Genomic DNA, 23,830 nt, shown 5'->3' with positions numbered 1-23,830 from the left:
TTGGGCTTTACTGGTGAGATTGGCTTTCAGGAATCCTAAGCCCCCAAGATGAGTGGGAAGGTCTGGACCAAGGAGGGCTCGCCTTTGGTTGGTAGGAGGTCAGGGAGCATTTAAACAGGTTGGACATAGTCCAGTGGACAAGTTCATGGGACCTGATAGGATGCATCCATGAGTACTGAAGAAGCTGACTGATGTCACTGCGAGGCCAGTATCAATTTATTTGAAAGGTCATGGTGAATGAGGAAGGCTCCTGAGGACTGGAAGAAAGCAAATGTCACCCCTGTCCTCAAGAAGGGCAGAAAGAGGATCCAGGGGACTTACAGGCAGGTCAGCCTCACCTCAGTCCCTGCAAAGGTGATGGAGTAAATCCTCTGGAAGCAATTTCCTAACATAGTAAGTACAAAATGATGATGGAAAGTAGTCAGCATGGTTTTGCAAAGGGGAGATCAAGCCTGACCTGATAGCTTTCTTCAATGAGATGGCTACGTTGGTAGGTGAGAGGAGAGCAGTGAATGCTGTTTATCTTGACTTTAGCAAGTCTTTTCACACTGTATCCCACAGCATCCTGTGGGCACAAGCTGATGAAGTACAGACCAGATAGATGGACAGTGAGATGGACTGAAAACCATCTGAACTACTAGGCTCAGAGTTGTTAGTAGCACGAAGTCCAGGTGAAGGCAAGTTGCTAGTGGTATACTCCAGGCGATGATATTTGGGCTAGTACTGTTTAAAGTCTTCATCAGTGACCTGTGTGATGGCACAGAGGGCATCCTCAGCAAGTTTGAAGATGATACAAAGCTGAAGGGAGGGTGACCAGATGGTTGTGCTGCCATTCAGGAAGACTTTGACAAGCTGGAGAAAGGGGCCAGCAGGAATCTTATGAAATTCAGCAAAGGGAAATGTGAAGTCTTACAACTGGTGAGGAATATCTCTGTGCATGGGTATGGATGGGGAGGGCTGAATGGCTGGAAATCAACTTTGGAGAAACAGACCTGAGTTTCATGGTGGACAACAAGTGGAACATAAGCCAGCAATGAATGTACCCTTGGAGCAAAGGTCAACAGCATCCTGTGCTTCATTTAGAAGAGCCTCCCAGTGTCATACTTGTCACTTATACACAATGCCTTGCAAATATCTCAAGGGGAACCTGAACAGAGAGCAAACTTGGAGACCTCTTGAGGTGCCTGGGTCATCTAGAATGAACTAAGAGCCCTGTATTTAATAGCTTTTTCCCAGAGCATATTTGGTTTCCCAGCAGTTCTGTATTATGGGGTGGCTTAATGTTATCTTCTGAGAATGATGGATCTGTTTCAAGATTTGTCTCGCAGGTTATGGTGTTGGGTGGCTCCCATTTCTAAAGACTAGACTGTGTGCAAAAGTGCCTGAATTCCCACTGTCTCCTCCCAGTTGAACGTGGGAACCCGAGCTGTTAATGCCCGGTTATCTGTGGGTTGCAGCAGGACTTTTTGACTGCTTGTGCCCTGAACATAGTCCCATACTACCTCCCAGGAGAAGGTGGCAGGTTTAATAGTGCCCTACAGCCTTTTAGTGGGATCCCATTGATTCCGTATATAGACTTGACTGTGTAGCAAAATAATAAACTTTACCAAAATATCAGTTATTTTGCTTAAAATAGTTAGTGATTACAGTGCAAACATAAGCAAGCAGATACTGGATATTCTCTTCAGGTCAGATCTCAGCTTTTATCAGACAGCTGCTAGCACAGTTTATTTCATTTGGGGGTGTATGGCAAATGAGTTCCTTTTAAAATAGGGACTTAACGTAGTGTAACCATTACATCTTTGAACAATTGAAACTTGTATGCTTTCCTGACAGAACTTTGTGCTCAAATGGGTATTTTCTTCATTGTGAGTGAATTTCTTGAGCGAACTTTTATCTTTTACAAAAGAAAAGTAGAAATTTGAGGATTTTCATGAATCTGAGTGTACTTGGTTTTGTTTTAAGAAACAAGTTTCCATATTTTGCAAATAAAATACACTGATTAGGAATGCATCACAGTCTGTTATAAACTACTGTTTATAACAGAAGGCTCTTCCTCCCTTCCCCCTCCCACCAGGGCATTAACTGTGGTTTGGTTCCTACTGGCTGAGGGACCATGATTCCTTGCATATATTTTCTATATAAAATTATATCATCAGTTGGAGAAGTGTAAGTGAGTTGGTACTAAGCATGACTTGCTTTTGTTTAAAGCACTGCTAAATGCAAGTGTAACAGTTGTCTTTGCTGTTAGACATTTTTCTTTTTTTTACAGAAAAAGATTTGAAGGGCAAGTGACTTGGTTTGAGATAAATTGAAGCTCAGCTCACCTTTGTCAAGATTTGCGTAGTGTACTTTCCTGGGTCTCAGGGAAATAGCTCTTCTCTCTACTTTGGAGGTTAATGATGTTTAAAGTAGTGATTATAGATTTCTGAGCTTTTAGATGCCAAGAACTCGGGGTTTGTCATGTCTTTTCCTTCTAACTCTTAGCTTGTAACGCCCTTAAAGTCATAAGAGGTAGGGTTAGTAGTGTTCTACATAGGATTTGTGTTGTTATCGATGTTTAAAAAATGTGCAGTTCAGTTGGCTTATTTCATCTGTCTGAAAACTTCTGTAATATGCTTTTAACAGTGCATGAAAGGAAACATAGTAAACTTCTGTAAGGCTCCTCTCCTTTCTTCCTTTAAGATGTCATTAGGTAAGGTAAGGATTTTTCTTTGAAATGGCTGCTTAAATTAAGAAACTGGTGTTTCCAATTAAAAGAAAAAAAGCTTTGGGCTAGTGCAGAGAAGGAAATAGTCCCACTGCAGGAGAGACAACACTCAGAAGTTTGTCTTGCTGAAGTATTCAGTATTAGTGGTCTCTGTGATACTAGGCTGTTCACTTTTTGGCTTTATCTCTACTAGAAATTTGCCTCGGTAGCTATAGTCAGTAGTTTGTCCTGATCACAGCCTCTGTGTCTCTGGCATTCCACCCAAGTACAAATAGCATCAGTGAGGTTTACTTCTGAATCTTTCAAACACTACAAATTACAGTTTTGAGCATTCTTCTCTGCATGTAGTCTATATGAGAGTTTATGTAAGTTAGCAGCTGATGAGGACAAGAGCTAATTTAGACACAAAAAAGTCTTTATCTCTTTCATGTATGGAAATAATGTGTGTATATATATACTTTTTATTTAAAAAAATCTGTAAGGTGTATTTTCTAATAAGGCTTAGTACTAATGTCATGAGCCTTTACTTACAGACTTCTTCCTTGCATAGGAAAGCTACCCATCTATTGCAGATTTATTTTGAGCTAATGCTGTGGCAACTGATTTTTCCAGTCGCAGTTTGGCAGAAGCATGCTCAGATGGGGATGTAAATGCTGTCCGGAAGCTGTTGGATGAAGGAAGAAGTGTAAATGAACATACTGAAGAAGGGGAGAGTCTCCTTTGCTTGGCCTGTTCAGCAGGATATTATGAATTGGCACAAGTAAGTAACAAATATAGTCACAACTAAACCTTTGTGAAGCATTGCCTAAGGGGCTTCTTTGATAGGTAAACATTTTAGCTATTCTGATTATAATAATTTTTTATAAACTAAACAGAATATCAGTTAGTACAGCCTATTGTAGGCTTCTAGTTACCATTTGTCTTTTTAATGGAAAATTATGTCATATATGCCTTTAGGTTTAAGGGACTTGTCTGAGGAATGTATCTTGTGTTTTATGATGTATCTACTTTTCTGGCATTGTTCTAGATGCAGTCAAGCTGTTCTGCCAAGCAGACATTGCAAGAGAATCTAAAATAGCAGCAAAATCAAACACTACAAGTGGTTACCTTCTAAAAACTCGTGTCTTGACTCACTCAGTCCTTTGTTTATAATGACACCTGTATTGACAGTGCATTAATTTGTGTTAATTTTTGGCTTTTATACTTGTTTATCTAAGGGCAGAATTTGTGCTTCTTTGAAGATGTTTAGGTGATAGTTCTCAGAAAGTGGCCAGCTTCACATTTTGGTGCCAGGCAAGAGTGCAGGGAGAAAACTGTTTACCTGTAAGCTTGAGCTGATGTGTGCTGTGGTCATTAATGCAAGCTTACAGTTTCTCTGCTGTCATTCTGATTAGTGATTTGCCCTGTGACTTTTGAAAATGTCAGTATTGCACTGTAACTTAATGTTGATTTTAGAGATAGGAAGAAATGTAGAGAAACAGCATTTCCTGAAGCAGAGCACAATGCAAGTAGTAATTATAAGTGGTCCTGGGAAGTGCCATTGTACTTCACCATTGGGGCTGTTACTGCAAGGGGATGTCACAACTGACTGGGGAATCATTCTCACAAGCTCCCTGAACTAAAAGCAAAATGTTGGTGTTACAATTTATTCATTAAAGTGAACTTTTTTCCTCTAGGTGCTACTAGCAATGCATGCAAACGTTGAAGATCGAGGGAATAAAGGAGACATAACTCCCTTAATGGCAGCTGCCAGCGGAGGCTATGTAGATATTGTTAAACTTCTCCTTGTTCATTGTGCAGATGTCAACGCACAGTCTTCGACAGGTAACTGGGAAGCAGGAACACTAAGAATTACTAAGATTGGCGCATAAGATGTGCAGCAGTTCTGAACATCTGTGGTTTTGACTGATAGTTTCATTCACAAGAAGATGTGACAGGAACTATTAAGAATAGGCCAGATATATAGCGGGTGTGTTTAGAGTCTTACCTGGCCATTATTAAAGATTGTTTTCAATATAAACGGAAATGGAAAGCACTGTGGTTTTAGATGACCAGAAAAATACATGAAGTCTAGTTTTTTCTCATCTGTATAATCCAAAATTATGCATTAAGACCACCGTGGAACACATCTGGTCGAGACCAGTTATTTTGGTCTATTGCTTTTTACCACAGAGGAGGTACAATTCTTTGTGCATTGAGTGTTGTCTACACTGTTGATGTTTGACCACAGCTTAACTAACCTTGCTGAGAGTATTAACCTGCAGTTGGATTCTGCTAATATTAAGTTAGTATTTAAACTTTGTTCAAATTCTAAGAAAGCCGGGTGTCTGAACTATGAAATGTTCTTTTTATCTTGATGATTAGCCATACTAAGCAGAACTTACCTTTAAATTGACTGTAGCATTTAAAATGAGCCGTATGGGATTGTCTGTCACAGTACCAGAGTTTTAAATTATAAATTTATTTTAATCCAGCCAATAGAAGTTTTTTCAAGGGATTATAGGAAAAAAACAAATGCAAAAAACCAAACCCCTTCCCTGGCTCCCTTGCCCAAACTCTACAGTGAGCATAAAAATTACTCATTGATTTTTTTGTGTGTGCATTTGATCTCTCTTTGTGTGCTGAAGTAGAAAACATAATAACCAAAGAAGAAAATCCTGATTTGTAATATTGGCTTAGCATTAAAACTTGTTTACATTGTAGTTGTGTTGGGATTTTATATCCAGCATGAAATTATTGGCTGTAGTAACATTGCTTTGGAAGTAAAAGTCTGCTGCTAGTGATGTACTTGGTTTGGTTCAGAGCTGTTAAAACTAATTTCCTTTCCTATATTAGGAGTGGGTGATGGAAAGGGTTTTCATGTAAACTTCTTTTTCTCTGCAGGGAACACAGCTCTCACTTACGCTTGTGCTGGGGGCTTTGTTGACATAGTGAAGGTGCTATTGAAAGCTGGTGCTAATATAGAAGACCACAATGAGAATGGACATACCCCCTTAATGGAAGCAGCCAGTGCAGGTCATGTTGAGGTTGCAAGAGTATTGCTGGAATATGGTGCAGGAATCAACACTCACTCCAATGAGTTTAAAGAAAGTGCACTTACACTTGCGTGTTATAAAGGTATTGTCTCTTGCCTTGTTTTGCATTTTTGTTTAAATTTATTTGCTAGGATTTATCTAACTAAAGCTTCCAGCTATAGTTTAAATATTTTCTTAATAGTTTTGGAATACTGGGTTTAGGTTTTAAACTCGATGTCAGGAAATGCTCATCCATGGTGTAGTGGTAATAAGCCTGTCTACTTGTGTCCAGATGCGGTGGTTTTGTATTCGACACACTGCAGATGAAAACTTGTGACTGGCTGCATCCAGACTTGTGCTTTGACACAGGACTGCTGTCCTCTTTCCCATTCCCTATTTCATTCAGGTTACACTCATGAACTATCTGCAAGTTCTGAAAACATCTGTTAGTTGTTAGAAAAATGTGAATTTAGAATACATGTTTCTGGAATACCTGATGGGGTGAAAATGTTAGTATTATTACTGGATACTTTTCCTTCAGTGTAGATTTGGAGAATGTCTATGAATTGTTACGTATTATGAACTTTTATGGACTTCTGACTTAATTTCTTCTGCTATTTAAAGTTTCTGTAGAAAGCAACTTAATGCAGTGGTAATCCAATGTACTTCCAAGTTTGCTTTTTCTTCCCAAAACCTCCATAAAAGTTCCAACAATTGTTTTCCTCCTAATAGAAGCTTTAAGGATGCGGATTATTGTTATAGTAACTTCAGGTTTTGCTTCTCTGGTTAGAACTGTAGGATACATACTATGTATAACCCATGTGAAAACTTGCATCTGGATTTGTCAGGGATTTCCTGCAGCACATAGTAGTTTCTTGCAGAGAAATTTCAGTAATAGTACTCCTGGATATGTTGAAGGGGCATTCTTGTTTCTTGTGACCTAAAACTTAGAGTGATGTAATGTAAGATCTTAACTGACTAGAGATTTCCTGTATTATTTTTGGCAAGATGGTTGAGCTACCTTGTTTTCCTATCAGCTTATGTAAAACTAAGTCTTGTCTTGGAGGAGGATGCTCCTTGAGCGGATAAAATGTATAACTTGTAGGGACAAATTCTAAATTGACAAAAGCTATAATAAAGTTGAAAACAAGTATTGGTAAAGTTCAGTAGAAGGTTTTAAAACTAGTGTCAGACAACATAATATGACCTAATGTGCATGTCTTAGTTCTCAGAAATATGTCTGTGAATACTGTGATTAACAAGATTAAAATAAAGTTCAGATCTACATGGACTTATGTCTAAAAGATAAATCCCCCCCAGTTGTATGCTGCCCTGGAACAGTTAATTGATATGTCACTATACAGTTGAGTAAGGAATAAGTGCAGTCACTTAAGCTTGAAGTCACAGAAAAAGGTTTCTGTTGTGTAAACTTGAATTGAAGAGGTCTGTCTTCATCTTATAGTTGGGCAGTATCTTTGGGAAAGACTGTCTAAAGTCTGGCTGTCTGTTTTGCATTGGTACTTTTGAGAGTACTTTAAAAAGAGCAGGTTTGCAAATTGTAACTTGTAAAATTCGTAATAATGAACTATGAAAATCTAAATGATTTTATTAAGTGTATTGACTGTATTACTAAAAGTTTATTATATTAAATGCTTATTTATTTTGATCTGTTTCATTCGAAGGCCATTTAGATATGGTTCGTTTTTTGCTTGAAGCTGGAGCTGATCAAGAGCATAAAACAGATGAGATGCACACGGCGCTAATGGAGGCCTGCATGGTAAATAGCCTTTATTTGTACTGCTCCCTTTTCAATGAGAGAGGAATAAAAGAGGTGATAAGATAAAGTGAACCTTTGTTAACAAACTGTTTTGGATCTGCAAGCAAGTGTGTGTTAGTTTTTATCGTAAGAAAGCCTTTACTGTAAGAAAGCCTTTACCACAGATGGCCAGCTTCTCAGCCTGATTGGTCATAGGGAAAAATTATTCTAATTTTGGGGGGTATGACGTGTTGTTTTAAATGCTCCGTATGTGAAGCGTAGGAGTAACTAATCTTCAATGTAGGAAAGCAGTAGGTTGAGCCCAAGTCACTGTTCCTTTTGCAGCGTAAGAGTTAGTTTTCCACCTTTGTCTTTATGAATAAGGTCTCTCAGATCATGATGGTATGAGCCTTCCAGAAGTGCACTGAGCTGGATGACTAATGCATTATGCTTGTCCTTTCACTACTGCGGGAAGTGTTTTGCATGTAGAGGTGGTTTGCTCTCTTCTAGTTTTCTGTAAATGGTGCTGTGAGGTTTTTCTTTTGAAAATAAAACCGTAGGTCAAAAGTAGTTTAGTTCTTGGGCAACTTGTATGATTTTAAAGCAGCCATTGAGGAAAAACTTCCCTTTCCAAGACCTTCATCTTAATAAAGAGTGTGCTATTGTGTCAGAGCATACATGCAACCATTTTTGTCCAGACCTTAGGTGACCTTTTATCTATTCTTCAAGCTGGTGAAATCTTTGAAGAAAGAACAGGGACCTTGTTTTCATAGGAAGCACAGCAAACAGAGGAAAAATTAATTTGCTCCTAGTACCCTATCATCCTTAGAAGATAGGCTGCAATGTTCCTGTCATCTTCTGAGAGCTGGAGGATCAAATTTTCTTTTAGTGCACTTATGAGTTGATGATGCAAGTGACCACGGTCAGATTATAACATCTCAAGCTGTGTTAAAGTCTTCCAATAGTGAGATTGTAATAGTATCTTTGAATAGTCTTCCCTGTGTGAGAGCCTAGTGCCAATAAGGAATTGAGAAGAACGTAGTTGCAGTGGGTGTATGCTGTCACCTAAAGGAGATAGAAGCATGACTGCAAACTAAATGTTTTAATCGGCCCACTGTTCTGTTTAGGTTTAGTCTTTTTTTTTTTTTCTTTTTTTTTTTTTTGTTTCATGGTGATACAGTCTGAGCACTGGGATGACTTGGAGGCTATGAAGTGTCTTGCTTGGGCAGGATAAAGCTGTGTGGGTTGCCTGTGTGTTTTTAGCTCTTGGATGTTTCAGACTAGTTTGCATTATAAAGAGTGTATTGACCTTTAAAAGCAACAGAGAGGAAATTGGTCCTTTGAAGTCCCAACTCTTAAGTCGAATGATGGAGTTTGTTCCTTCTTATCTTTTGGCTACACACTTGCAGAGGGGAACCATTCCACCAAATTATTGTGACTTTTCCCAGTTTTCACTGTTTTTCAACTAATGAATGCTGCACATACAGGAGGCTGAGCTATCTGGTCTCTGATCACTGATTATATTGTAAGTGCCTCTGAGTTTTAGTATGTTTTAGTCAAGATGGAGTGCCACACCTGGAATAATGCTTTTAGTTAGATGGGGTTGTTACTGGCTTTTAGCCAGCTTCTCTGAGAACAACAGCCTGTCTTTAATTTGCAGACTTGATTGCTGTTAGTCTCAGGTTACTTACTACCTGCTTCGTGGTTAACTTCAGACAAGTGTTGATAGGGGCTGTGTGTTTGATATCCCTCTTTTCTATAGCTCTGTGTTAGCTGTTTGAGTTACTGGCTGATATTTCTACTGAGATCAGAATGGGGAACTCGTAGTTCGCTTGAGGTTGCTGTTCTTAATACATAAGTTCTTTAATTTTGGAAATTGGTGAAATTCTTAGCTTTATAACTTTATAAATCACCCCTAGGTATCAGTGCCCTAGCCTGGACAGCTCTGGCTTGAACTTTGAGCAGAGAGGTCATTTCTTTTTTTTTTTTTTTTTTTTTTCTTTCCTTCCCCCGTTTAGTCTTGCTCGACTTTATTTGTATTTCCTTCCAAGGACACTCTATAAAAATATCTGCTACTTGCCACTGAAATTGGCCCTTCTTATGTTTTTCTCAGGAAGAAGTATTCTTTAGTTCTCTAGCAAAACCTGTCAGCATGTGTTGGGCCTAGTTTAAAGAATTAAGCTGGTTTAACTGTCAAATACCAGGAGAAGCACTGTGTTGGGACACAGGGCTCTGAATCATCAAAGCTGGCTGACAGTTTAGTCCTTCTGGAAGAACCCCGCATTTCTTTGGATGGCAGATGACCAAGGTGGTACTGCAGGTGCATAGCTATTAGGTGTAGGCAAGGCAGCAAGTGGTTTTCTCCCCACTGAGAGATACAAAGAGCATGCTTTGATTCAGGTCTTTTACATAGAGTTCCCTCTCCATCCTTAAGTTACCCTATTTATTGTAAATGCTGAGAAAGGTCTAGTATGAAACGCTTTCTGATTAGACCCTCAGATCTTCTGTAGCTCACTGAGCAGTCTTTGGATGACTTGAACCTTTCCTCTTTCATTAGGTGTAGTTTGTAATCTGCTTCAGTTTTCTAAGATCTCTTCTCCAAATTGTTCCACGTGTTTGGGTCCCACTTCCTTAAGTTATGTGGGAGGGAGAAACCATGTGAGTGTTTCTTCTTTCCTAATGCCAAAACTTTTCAGCAGTATTGTGGCTCTCTACAAACCACACCTTAAATGAAACAGATTTTTGATACTTGGTCTGTTTCAAGTAACTTTGAGGACTTTAGTAATAGTTTCTTGAGAAACTGGCAGCTTCATTTATATGCTTTGATTGGTAAGGGCTCAAACACTGCTCTGGCAATCCTAATTCTCTTCCTTCTATGGCTAAGACTGCTTCACCCCAAGGCACTTTTCAGTCTCCTTTAAGACTTATTCACGTCTTCCATCCTGTTACCTACCTTACTGTAACCACTTCAGTTTCTCTGCATGTATCTTTCCCAGAATCTAGAAACTGTCCGTTTGCGCTTTTTTGGTCTGTAGAAGCCATGAATTGACTACAAAGAAAAAGAACATCATTTTTCTGATGCATGTTTTGGGTTTTAGTCATGGAATAGGTTTATTGCTTGTGGTACTTGTTTGCTATCTCTATTACCAGATACTTTGCTGGATATTTAAGAAAGTCTTATCCCATAACTCCTTCCGTACTCCCCCAAGAAAGAAAAAAAAAAAACCCAACATAGCTCTTTTTTCCTTATGCATTTAAACCTAACATAGATGTAGGTGGAAACCTAAATGTCAGTTTAAGCCAAGTATTACCATAACTATGTCATAAATTGAACCATCATAAGTAAAAAATCCCATCATAGTTTTCAGACCTAGTGTGATAGTGGTTGCAACTACACGATCAAGTGACTTCAGCTGTTCCTGATTTTTGTGTTCACCTTTGTTTTGTAGGATGGACATGTGGAAGTGGCACGCTTGCTTTTAGACAGTGGTGCTCAAGTGAATATGCCTGCAGATTCATTTGAATCTCCACTCACTCTGGCTGCTTGTGGTGGACATGTGGAGTTAGCAGCTCTTCTCATTGAAAGGGGAGCTAACCTGGAGGAAGTTAATGATGAAGGTTATACTCCCCTAATGGAAGCTGCCCGGGAAGGCCATGAAGAGATGGTAGCCTTGCTACTGGCACAAGGTGAGATCACTTGTTTCTTGAGCATTTGTGTTGAAGAATGCAGTGTTGACCATTTGCCGTTAGGTATTCCACACAAACTCCTCTGATGTAGCGTGTGGCTGTCACTGCTCATTGCTGTAACTGCAAAGCAAAGCTAAAACACCCAAACTGTGGAGCTGGTCAACATTCACTTTCCCACCCTGTGTATGGTCAGTTAAAGTAACAGCTGTTTTGTTTCCTAGGGGCAAATATAAATGCACAGACAGAAGAAACGCAGGAAACAGCTCTTACTCTGGCATGTTGTGGAGGGTTTTCTGAAGTAGCTGACTTCCTTATTAAGGCAGGAGCTGATATAGAACTTGGTTGCTCAACACCTTTGATGGAAGCTGCTCAAGAGGGTCATCTTGAATTGGTGAAATACTTGCTGGCAGCAGGTATGTGTGCAGTGCAAATGATCTCGCTCACGGATATTATAGACTCATTCTGTATGATTTAGAAGATACTTGGGCTTGATGGTGGCAGTGTTGTAACAAGAAACTATGTTCTGAGGTACCTTAGCAAGAAGAAAAAAAGCATATGTTATACTTTAATATTGTTTGATACTGTTAACAGAGGAAAGTGCCTCATGGAGCACTGGATTCTGTTGCATATCTAAAAAACATCAACGTTCATTAGGAACATTGTTTCCAGCTAACTGCATTCAGGACAAAATGTTAATACAGATAATACTTGTTTTTATATGCTACTCCTGCTTTGACTGAGCCTGATTATCTGCAGTCAGTCTCCCTGAATAGCCAGTACTTTAGGAATTGTGCCCTGGGAAATAGTGTGCAAGACAGATTCTGGAATGTGCTGAATTTCTGTGATGAGTGAGTTTTACTACTACATTATACAGTAGTAAAAATTTCATCTTGCTGGAGTTGGGGAGGAATGACCCTTCAACGTTCATCTGTCTGTTTAAAGTTGGTAGAGACTAAAGTGTAGTAATACTGCTTAAAATAATAAATAAATTAAAAGGAGCTGCATTTTGGAAACCTTCCTTGTTATGGGAGGTGATTTATTTGTATGCTCTTTTCTAAGAATAAGCATAAAATTATCTGATTTGTAATTCTAGAAAGTAATGCTCCCTGCTCATCAAGGGACAGTAACAACTGTGTCTCTTTGTGCAGTGATTGCAGCATGTGACACCTGTCACCAGCTCACTGGAAGCGCTGCTTGCACTTCGCTTCTGATAATGTAGCAAGTTAGTTGAGGAGCCTTGTTCTGGCTTCAGGGAGTCTCTAAATATATCTCACACCTTGAAAATAAGAAAATGGCTAGTCACATTGGCTCTTTTTCTTGCAGAATAATGCATTACAGAGCAAGAATCAGGCATCGTTTCCGTGTAGCTGGCATACATGAAGCTAGTCACGTGATTTCAACAAAGTGGTTTTAAAGCAAATGATTTTAAAGAGCAGGGAAGAAATTAAATTTGTAGAAGTGTATGGTCTTGTAGTATTAATACTAATTCAATAACATGCATTTTGTGTGGTTTTCCTTGGCATGCAGCTCCCTGTCAAATGGATAGTCTAGACAACTGTCTGGATTCCCTTTTATTTGTTGTAACAACTGAAATCTTCATTGCTGTAGAGGGAACGTAGGCATAAGTGAGCATATAGGTTTAAGTGCTCAGATTGCCAGTCATGCTTTTTCCAAGGCTTGGCTTATCTCCTCTCCTCAGAGTATTTTTCCTAGGAGAGCAATTTTTACCATGAGGGCAATGCCCTTGGGCTGTGGAAGCTGTCGATCAGTAGGATGTAGCTGTTGTCACAGAAAAAGTGCCTTGATTTTTGTGTTTATCTGATATGAAATACTTGATAAGGAGATGTCCAGTAAGAAAAAACTAATGTTTTGTTTCTAGGAGCTAATGTGCATGCCACCACAGCGACAGGAGATACAGCTTTGACCTATGCCTGTGAAAATGGACATACTGATGTTGCAGATGTGTTGCTTCAAGCTGGTGCTGATTTGGTAAGACTTCTGCTGCATCTTATGGGGGAAGTACTTTGGTTTGAAACTGTATGCCAAAGCTTACCATGCTTACGGAGCAGGAAGATGATTTTAGCAATTGAGATTCATGTATGGGTATGAAAAAAGACATGAAAGAAACTTTAAAAAGCCTGCATATTCTGTTTGGTCTAAAAAATAAAAATTCTTACTGGGTAATCTTTCATCTGTTAAGGGAAAAATTTTAGCTATAGCGTACACTTGTGACAGTTGATTATTTATTTAGCAGGATATATTTCTATGTTGTCTTTATTCATTATGCTACTTCATTATCCCCAAACTCTTATAAGTTAGAGTTTACCGGCTCCACTGCTCTGAATTTAAAATGTTTTCATATTACGAGCTACTACTTCTCTATTTTAGCGTTAGTTTCTGAACATTGTGAGTCTCTTTTTAAAACTTTTTAAAACTACAATGCAAAAAACCCTAAACTAAGCAATGCCCTTTAAATGACCAGCATAATATGATCTCTTTTCTTTGTCCTAGAACTCTTTTCTTTCTTGTAACTCTTGGTTTTATCATATTGCTTTGAGTGTTTATTTTCTGTAATGCATTTATTCATAATAAGTTGTTTACATAATTGTTCTGACTTTTTTCATATTATGTAGTGGGAGATCTAAAACTGCCACTTCATCAGCTACAGGGATATATATATATAATGCTGGTTTGGCTTTTAAGCAGTAAAAAGCAATTGATACATTAGTCTTCTAAAGAAGTTTAGAAGCCTTATATCTAATAAGGCATAAGCAGGGAAGATTGTTCCTTTGGTTGCCTTTTTGTTTTTTCTCCCACTGTTCTCCTTTCTTTTTCCACACTCTCTGCTTGTGTGGTTTTTTTGGCTTGGGGAGGGGGTTGGGGTTTTGGTTGGATATTTTAGAGTTTTTTGTTCCTTTTAAACTTTTCTGGCATTCTTATTATTTATCATTGAACCTGATAAATCAACATCCTAATGAAGTTACTTAAATTTCAGTCTTAAATGAAGTATTTTATTTTTTTAAACTTCATCTTTACAAATATAAATTAATGCTGTAATTGTGAATTAATAATACTTCCACACTTCTATGTGAACATACTTTTTTTTTTTCAGGCCTTATTAAATCTCCTGCAGTAAAGTTCTGCTTCCCTCCTACCAGGGAGGAAGGTCATGTTAATGGTGGGGGGACCGTGTTTTGGCACACCTGCTGCCCCTTGCTCGATTCAGTGTTGGGTACTGGACATCAGCCATTTTAGCAGAAGCAGGATAAGTTTGGGGGGGTTTATTATGGATTAAAAAAAAAATTTAAGCACTTGGTTATAGAAGAGTATAATTCATGCAGCATCTCGTAGTGAGGAGCAAAGCCTAAAACAAACAAAAAAAATTGCTATGTGTAAACTTTTAAAAACATGCAAGGGTTGCTGCTTTAGTGTCACTTTAAATTATTAGCATTGTATCATTTTTATTTCTTTCCCCTCTCATCACTAAGGTGAGCAGTGCTTGTGGCCTTTAGCATCTAGTTCTGATGAGTATTGCTGAGAAAAACCTCATGCCTTTCTAAAGTAAAGTTTTGTTTTACTGCATTTTCTTGTACTGCCAATCAAAATGGGGAGCTGTCAGGGAAATATAGTAAGGAAGCAAAGGAAAATCACGCATGAGAAGGAGACCTGCCATATAAATCTACCAGTTTTGAATTCTGATTGTAAGTAAATGGGGAAATGCCTGCAAAACCGCAACGATGCTTACAGTAGGTGCCTTGGATTTGGGGCAGTTTGCTTTCAAACCTTATAAAGCAAAGCAACACACAGAAGTTGTAAGCTAGTTTGAATAGTTTTGTTGTCTTTGTTCTGAGGAAGGTTACTGAAGTGTGTTGCCTTACTGCTGCGGTATGAAAAGCTTCATTTAGCAGCAGGTAGATGATTATTCTGGATTTCAATTTTCATGAGGATAGATGACTTCACCAAGTTGTCCCAGGAAGTCTGTGGTGGAGTAGGGTATTGAATGCTGATCTGGTTGGTTGGTCTGTCTTCATTTGTCTACATAATTTTGCTCTCCTGCTGTTCAGACACAGCAAATGAAAGTACATCTCCAGTTGTTCTGTCTTTTCCCTCTTCGCCCCTTCCCTCTTCGCCCCTTCCCTCTTCGCCCCTTCCCTCTTCGCCCCTTCCCTCTTCGCCCCTTCCCTCTTCGCCCCTTCCCTCTTCGCCCCTTCCCTCTTCGCCCCTTCCCTCTTCGCCCCTTCCCTCTTCGCCCCTTCCCTCTTCGCCCCTTCCCTCTTCGCCCCTTCCCTCTTCGCCCCTTCCCTCTTCGCCCCTTCCCCACAGGGGAATCCTGAGGGATTTCCCTCCCCTGCAACTTCAGTCTTTCCTGGGATTGCTTTCACTGATGTTTCATTGTTTTCAAGAAACTTTCTTTGCACCTGGCATTTATATCACAGTCAGGAGCTTCACGTACAGCATCTTCCCTCTTGTGGAGTGGTCCTTTTTGAAGAAAGTGGTGCTTAGGAATTAACGAATAGAATAGAACAGGGTAAGGGCCATTCTCTGATGGCCGGGACAAAAGGCACCCACTGAACACATCCGTGCTGTGCAGCACTGGGTCTGGCAGGTCAGTGAGCCTGGGGCTGTGCCCCTGTGTCTGTAAGAATGTCAGTGCCTACATCATAGCTCACCACAGTGCTGTTTTCATAACGCGTACACTGGACACCCCTGGGTGGTGGGATGAGGTCTTGAAGGGGTTCTTGAGGGTGCAGAGCCCCTGAGATAAGTGGAGACTAACTTGATGTCACATTTTACATGCTGCCTGTTGGGAACAATCCCTGGCAACCACCTTCCCCTGTGGTTCTTGACAGGACTAGGGCCAGCACTGTGCCAGGGAGGCTGCGAAGGAATAAGCAGTGTGAATGACCAGCGATCCCATGGTTAAGCTTGTCTCTTGGCCCTGTTTTATTTACTCATAGAGATGTAGCCACTGCTGGATTTTCCTGTTGTTGCTTTGTTTCGTGAGCCACCTGTTTATTCTGTTTTCTTCCAGACCAGGAAGGCAAGGAGCATAGTTTTTGAGGATTTTTCTTCTTCCTGATTCTAGATTGAGGAAAGAAGGTTGATCTTTCTTCCCCGAATGCTCTTGAGTTAAAGGAACGATAAACACTGGCTGTCAAGATCTGTTGCAATCAGTTCTCCCTTTTCTTGACAATTCAAAGCGTTTATTCCATGATTTGGAAAGTATATAATCTACTTTAAGACCTCAAATATTTCTTGGCTTCAATTGCCCGGAGATCAGGATTCAGACTGCAGGTGTGAAGAGGAGCCTCTTTCATGCTGGGCTAACCAAATCAGCAGAGGGCAGGAGGTGTTTCTGTCTGATACTGTGCTCATTGAAAACTGAAGTCTTTCAACTTTTCTGAAGTTACCCAGCTCACTCTGCTGAACTAATTCCTGTGTGTTGCTTATGTCCAGTTGAGGTCTTATCAATCTTGAAATAGAACCTTGAGCTAAAGTCTGAGCATGTTTTACAGTGAGGGTGGTGACACACTGCAGCAGATTGCCTAGAGGAGTTGTGGATGCCCCATCCTTGGAAAAGTTCAGACTCAGCTTGGACAGGGTTTTGAGCAACCTCATCTAGTGGAAGATGTCCCTGCCCATAGCAGGAGGGTGGACTAGATGGTCTTGGAAGGTCCCATCCAACCTAAATTGTTCTGTGATCATTATATGGTAAGTGATTCTAGTCCCCAGTTTGTCTGAACTGGGAGTGACTTACCACTGCATCTCAGCACAAAAAGGCTGTTGTTCTTACAAGTAGAAAATGGGAACTCTTGCTTTTCAGGGACTGATCCTCTGGCCTAGATATCAAATACATAATTCAGTTCAAGAGCCAGTGAAGATCTTGAGAGCTCTGTTAGAGTCATTAAGGAATGTGGCTTTGTAAAACCTGGAGAACTAAAAGAAAGTGATGGCTGAAATGAACTTTCTTTGGTTTGTGGTTAATTTTTCCTTAAAACTCTGCAGTGGCAAGTTATACTAGAAATGAACAGTGTCAGAGTATGTGCTCATCTGTTTCTGTCTGCTGGAGAGCTGCTCGATCGTGTACGGTATTTTGATGAATTTGTATCTCCTTGTGACTAATTGTTTATGAAGTCTGGCTTGTTACCAATTATTCTGATGCTTTTCTGATGCCCTTCTTTAAGGGATCTGTGTTTTCCATGTCCTTACAGGGACAAAGTTGGCCTGTCAAAATCTGTAACAAAACTAGCTTGGCAGACCTACACCTTTCCTTGTTAATGTATGCATTTTGAAATCTGCTTGCTTTTGCCAAGTATATGAATGACTTAATATGAGGCACATCTGAAGACTTCAGCCTGTGATTCCATCTGTGCCTTAGTTGCATTCTAGTTCCTTTATTGCCTGCAGGACTAGAGACTTTTCAGGGTCTTAGTCTGAGCTCCTGCCACTGGACCAAATGTAAATTTTACTTGTTTACAAACTTTATGGGGACAAAACACCTACTTTTGTGATTAATAGGAGTAAAATTCTGGAGATTACAACTCTGAAATACGATATGATAAAAGCATTTTTTTTCTAAGTGGCGGTATGCTTTAATAGCTCCAGGAAAAAATAACCAGCACTTCAGTAATACGGTTATTTAGCTGTGTGGCAAGGATTTGTCTAATCTCAAAGATGAGAGAATACTTTTGGTTTTCCTGTAAGAGTTCTCTTTTTTTTCTTTGTGCCTTTACCAGCAGTTACCTTCATCTCAAAGCTTGTATAAGGTAAGACATGCGTGGTACATGTATGTTCCCACAGGAACTAGGTGAAGGACTGTAAAGCTCACAAAGAGTATTGTTGACATTTATTGAGAGGTAATATACTGCTTTTAAGCTGTATAACTTTCTATAAACTACAAGTGTCTGTTTGGATGCCTGTTCCCTTTTAATGTAGAATTAGACCTGGATGAAATGCTGCACACTGGAGATTCCAGTCTCCTTTTTGAGAGCGAGATGGTTCTTGACAAGGTGGTTGCATCTTTGCCTGTTTAGTGTAGCTGAAAACAAAAGAGAGATTGTTCTTTTTTTGGACAATGAGAAGATCCTGGCTTTTCTCAGCTGGGAAGTACAGAAAAGAGTTTTAAATTGGGATTTTCTAATCTGGGCTGCCTTGCAACTGTACGTGATGCTCTGCTGCACAGGAGAGTTGATCTAGTGATGGAGTTTACCTTTCTACTACAAGATATATGGGTGCTTTTATGCTGAAATTCAGAGATGGAAGAGAACCCCTGAGGGCAGCTTCATCTGTGCATTCTTTTCATTTTACACTGTCAAGCTCTCCCCGAAGTTCTTTATACTTGTTAAAATTCCATTCGTGGCTTTCCTTAAAAGACTAAAACTGGCTACCTGGCATCCACATCACTCTGGTTGAAAAACAAAAACAACACACAAAACCAAAAATGGGTATGCCAAACTACCTTTTGATTCTTGCCCTATGACAAAATACTTTTACAGATGTTTTTGTCATTGCAGGGATCATTCCTTTGCCTTCAGCTGATAATACCCCTCACACTAACGTGGCTTCTTAATTAGAAACTCACTGTCCTTTATGTGTATGACACACTGCATGTTTGATGCAGTGTGCATAAGGCAGCATTTAAACATCTACAAAACTAGCAAATACTTTATAGATTTGAATGAAACCATGCTGGAGATAGCTATGTTGTCATTACAGTGAGGGATCTGAGAAGCTGTCATGTTTTTCCATACTGTTCCTTGAACCATCAGGGGAAGGTCAGGGATTTCTGGTCTTTTTAGACTTGGCCCTCAGTCTTCTACAAATAAAGCAAAAGGTTGTAGGACATGTGAAACTAATTTTTGTAGTTAGACCTTTTGGATGTTGTGTTGCGGTCTCTGGATGGTGCAAAGTACAATGAAATTCTCTTTTGTCAGTAGTGAACAAAAAGTCATCTTGTATTTAACTAGTTGTTGTGTATGACCTTTGTGCTCTCTTCATGAATCTGAATGGCTTGTGGTAGGAGTCTTAACTGGCGAGAGCTGCATTGCTTGGTCTTAAATTTGTGCTTGCTTGCCTAATTCCAGCAAAACAAGAGTTTTCAGCTGGTGGATCTGATCCATTTAAGTTCACATTCCAGGTCTTCATGACCAAGAACAACATTTATTTGTAGAACAAGAGCCGTGAGTTCTTCTTTTTCCTTCCGCAGGACAAGCAGGAGGACTTAAAGAAGACTATTTTGGAGGGCATAGAGCCGGGCAAGCATCAGGTGAGGTTGGCCTTTGATGCTTGTAAGCTGCAGCCTCAGGATACATGCTAATGACAAGCATGGCTTTAAGGCATCTAAATTTCCTCAAAAATACAAAGACTTGCTGTGTAGACTAGACATGTCGTCTTTGTCTTGCATTTTCCCTTTTTTGGGTTTTCTAAAACCCTATTTTAGAAAACAGTATCTCAACTTTCAGAAATGCAGCAAGTTATCTCATTGAGTCACAAGTAGCGAAGTCAAACCTGTTAATTCATATCTAGCTTCCTGTAAGGTCTTCCCTTTTCAGATACTTACTTTAAACTAGAGGCCTAGTTGAGTTTTTAGGTGCCTCTGAAATACTGGTTTGCTACATATATCAGGAAGGTTACCTGGGACAATTAGGTTGATGACTGCTAGAGTACTGTATCTCTTGATAGGAGTTCAATCTTGAAAATTAGCAAAGTGTTAAGAACTGCATTGTATGGCTGTTGTCTTGCATCAAAAACTTTGTCTAAATCATTTTGCTTAGAATAACATTTAGAATTCTGTTAAATATTCACTGTTGTCATGGATGAGAGAGGCTTGTAAAAGAATTGGAGAGCAGTTGGACCTTTGAAAATACAGATTTTGTTCTAGAACTTTTAAATAACATATGACATTGGAAACAAACTCAAAAAAAAAAAAAATCCTAGTCAATAATACTTGCCAACCTGAATATTTGTGAATCAAGAAGAATAATGGTGAGGGGTATAAGCCCTTATGTAGCTGATCTTGGAATTGCCTAAAACAGAGAACTCTGAATCAAGAATAAAAAAATATCAGGGATTGTCATAAGATGCTTCTGATGACACCGCTTTTGCTCTGCTCTCTGAAGTATTGATTTGTCTAGAAAGGAAATAATTATTACTGACTGGATTCTCATCTCCTTTTTGAGTCCCAGAGGAAAAGGTGCAGATAATTTAAACTCTTACCTGATTTGGGTAATACTCTTACTTTCTCCTTCCTTCCTATCTGGTACCCAAACCTACAGAAAATTATTCTTGGGTGTTCTTTCTATTCAGGCAAAATTAACAGGAGAGCATGTCACTCAAGTGTTTAGAGAATGGCATTTCTAGTCAAAGCTGGCATAGCTCCTTTATACCTCTTTCTGATCATACTAACCAGTATTTCTCAGGATTGGGGCAGTGAAGGAGAGACAGAATGCTGTGGTGAGTCCAACAGTTCAGATAGCTGGGGAAGTTGTCTTTGGAGATGAGTAGTCCTTGCTAGTTTTCATTCTTATGAAATAAGCATTTGCATGTACTTCATATTAATACAAGGAAGAAGCACATTGGAAAGCTGATGGGGAATGCTTTTGGACATTTTTCATGTTCTCTGTCCTGATTTTGATTATCTACTGCAGCTAAAAAAAAAAAAAAAAAAATCTTTGAAATTTATGGCCATTCCAGGTAAAAGAAGATGTGAGTAGACCAGGACAATGCACTGGCTCAGCTTCTTATTTTGGCTTGTTCTAGATGTTTTCCCTTAAAGCTTGAGTTGATGCTATATGCTAGCCTTTATTAAGGCTAAGTAGAGTGCTGAAGCCATAGAATTAGTTTCATCTTAAAATAAAATATTCATTTCTATCTTCTGATGTGAAAAATACCATCAAAATGCAGTGAATCTTGAAGATCTACAGCAGGTGGGCACACAAATGGTTTAGTTTGGCTGGACCGATGATGTGTATGGTACTGGAAGTATTTGAAGTGTATAATAGTTTAAGATCAAGTTCTGCCTGCTTGATGAAGTGACAGTTGGTTAAACTGGGCAGAATAACTGCATTGCATTTAAATGAGGAAGCCTCCTGACATCCGTTTTTAAGACTTCAACAGTGAAGTCTGTTAGGAATAGAGATTGTTGCAAATAACTAGGAGTAAGATATCTGAAATGCTACATTTGAATGCAATATAGGATGGCTTTTCACTACCTTAAATATAGTTAAGATGACCTAAATAAATTTTGCTTCTTGCCATCTTTGCTGTTTTATCAAAGGGGATTTAGAAATCTGTTAAATTGGGCAGTAATGTTCTGGTCCAGCTCAGCAAGTGAAGTGGCATTCAATAGTTCTTTGCATCCATAGCTGCTTTGTGAGTGATTTGCCAGCAGTACCAGGGGTTTACTGTGCATAAGGCAAACAGCAGGATCTGGCTTTTTATGATCTATTGGCAGTGACTGAGGAAGGAAAAACTATGCCAAATACCAGAGCTCAAGGGCATGCTACAATTCTTGCACACCATAGGGCCACATACTAACATAATTAGCTTTACATGTCCTGCAAATATTTCTGACATACAGACAGTCCAAAAGTATGCGTATATTTATGAACAGCTAAGCAGTCATTTGCCCTGGGAGTGGAATCTATTTATTTAAAATAGCGAAAAAAAAGGTGACTTCAGTATTAAGTCTGTAAGGCTGCCTCTGTGCATTATACTACCAAGTAATCAAAGAAATCAGAGCACTAATGTGGAGTTTAAACATGTTTTGAAACAGTGTACGATAATACAAAGTTTTTATGAAGGTGCAGGAGCAGAGCATTTCTTCTTTCCCAAAGTGTGTAAGAGAGGGGTAGTGTAACCCCCCCGTTACGGCAAAGGATTGATTGATTTTCTGCACGGGGTCGGTCTCCAGTAGAAGATCCAGTCAAGAGATTTCTTCCTCGAGTGTATGAACAGAAAGCTAACTTAAGGTGCAGCTTGCAACCAAAGCAAGCCATATGTCAAAGGACATATGCAGAGTTTTCAGGAATACTGAAACTATGGGAAGGAGTTGATTTGTTCTGTCAAATCTATTCTTTCCTTTCATATTTGTAAATAGCAGTAGCATCCACTGTCAGTACTAAATGTTAACTTTAACTGTCAGATATACACACAATTCCAGAAGTAAATAGTGAATTTAGAGTGTGGCTTCCCAGATATTTAATTAAAAAGCCCCCACAGTCCTAGTGTGTTATTGATCAGACTGAATATTCAGAGTGCAAATACAAACACTCCCAGGAAGATGATGTTCTCTCCCCTCGTTGCTGTGGGAGGGTTGATATGTATTAGTCAGCATTCTTTGTGGTATTGATCATGTCTACATAGCAGGCAAATTTTCTAGTTCTGTAACTTCTCTAATACAGTTGTATTCAGCCACATCTTTTCCAGTGTTCGGAAACTTTTTAAATTAGAAAATTGTTCTTGTTGCTCATTTCTTTTTCTGTGGTTTTGTCATCTTTCTGCTCGACTCTCCAGTCCTCTTATTCAGAGACTTTTTGTGAACTGCAGTGATTTGTCTCATTTTTATTGCTGATCTCCTTCAGCGTGTTCTAAAAATGTTTGCACTTCAGTCACTGCAATTTTTAAAGGTCTGGCATGCAACATGTGACAGTTCTCAGAACTGTTGCAGATCAGTTCACAGTTATTTGTATACTTCCTGATGCTGGATCATATTTGTGTTAAATAGTTGTCCTTTTCTGATGAGGAAACAAGGTGTTACTGTTCTCAAGCATGTTATGCATTTCAACGCTAAAATTAAAACTAAGTAGGGAAAGGTCTTTGTGTGATGGAAGTATGGATGTGGTCTTAATGCTTTTTGACAGTGTGATTCAGTATTTAAAGTAACATGAAAATTGATTCTAGTCAGTTAATATTGATTACAGTCAGCTTATAACATAGATCTTCTACTGAGACAGGTAATTCTGGTCCCATCATGAGATGGTTCAAAAGCTGAAACAATGGTATAATTTTTGCCCATTTATACATCTGTTATTTCTTCTTTACAATAGGAGCATGAATCTGAAGGTGGGAGAACCCCACTAATGAAGGCTGCACGAGCTGGTCATTTATGCACTGTGCAATTCCTTATTAGCAAAGGTAAAATACTAGTTTAAATAACTAATTAAAAAACTTAAAATGCCTTTTTACAATTCTGCATGTTTGTGATCCTTCTTCAAAACTAATCTGATTATGTGTATATGAGCATTTGTCAAACCTTTAAGGGTTTTTTGAATTTCATTTAGTTGATGATACAGTGAATCACAGAATATTGTGCTAGTTACATTTTCGACTCAGTATAGATTAATAAATAGATTTGAAGTACAGAAAATATTTTCAGTTTCTTAAAGCACTTCCTCCTTCAGAAAAAACACATCCTCAAGTACTGTCTGAAACAGTAAAAATTGCGCTATGTAGTGGTACTGTTAACTGCTTAGAATGAAAATGTAGAAGATGTGCTTTGTACAGCATGAGTGTTCCCTCTCTTACTGCTTATGAGGCCCACAGATGAGGAGGATGATATGTAGGAGCCCTCAGTTATTCAAAATCCCTTGCTTTTACCCTAGAAGTGTGTATGAATTGGGAAGAGTAGAAGAGAAAAGTTTATCTCTATTCCAGAAAATACTG

General features: G+C 39.1%; 1 protein-coding gene across 22 annotated transcripts in view; it reads left to right on the top strand.

Moving 5' to 3' along the window:
• ANKHD1 (ankyrin repeat and KH domain containing 1) overlaps window positions 1-23,830 on the top strand; it is a 120,140-nt gene that overhangs the window by 44,889 nt on the left and 51,421 nt on the right. For 17 of the 22 annotated variants that reach the window (XM_074883934.1, XM_074883931.1, XM_074883937.1 and 14 more), the window contains exons 4-12: window positions 3,323-3,470; window positions 4,387-4,534; window positions 5,594-5,827; window positions 7,407-7,501; window positions 10,930-11,167; window positions 11,389-11,580; window positions 13,047-13,156; window positions 19,374-19,433; window positions 23,215-23,302. In XM_074883934.1, the coding sequence (XP_074740035.1) occupies window positions 3,323-3,470; window positions 4,387-4,534; window positions 5,594-5,827; window positions 7,407-7,501; window positions 10,930-11,167; window positions 11,389-11,580; window positions 13,047-13,156; window positions 19,374-19,433; window positions 23,215-23,302 (1,313 nt within the window). The remainder of the gene's footprint in view (window positions 1-3,322; window positions 3,471-4,386; window positions 4,535-5,593; window positions 5,828-7,406; window positions 7,502-10,929; window positions 11,168-11,388; window positions 11,581-13,046; window positions 13,157-19,373; window positions 19,434-23,214; window positions 23,303-23,830) is intronic. The other 5 variants (XM_074883933.1, XM_074883950.1, XM_074883941.1 and 2 more) reach the window with 1 other exon arrangement.

The sequence above is a fragment of the Strix uralensis genome, chromosome 14 (assembly GCF_047716275.1).
Source record: "Strix uralensis isolate ZFMK-TIS-50842 chromosome 14, bStrUra1, whole genome shotgun sequence".
Lineage (NCBI taxonomy): Eukaryota > Metazoa > Chordata > Aves > Strigiformes > Strigidae > Strix > Strix uralensis.
The sequence above is the reverse complement of the archived record's forward strand: the minus strand, read 5'-3'. Positions and strand labels throughout refer to the sequence as shown.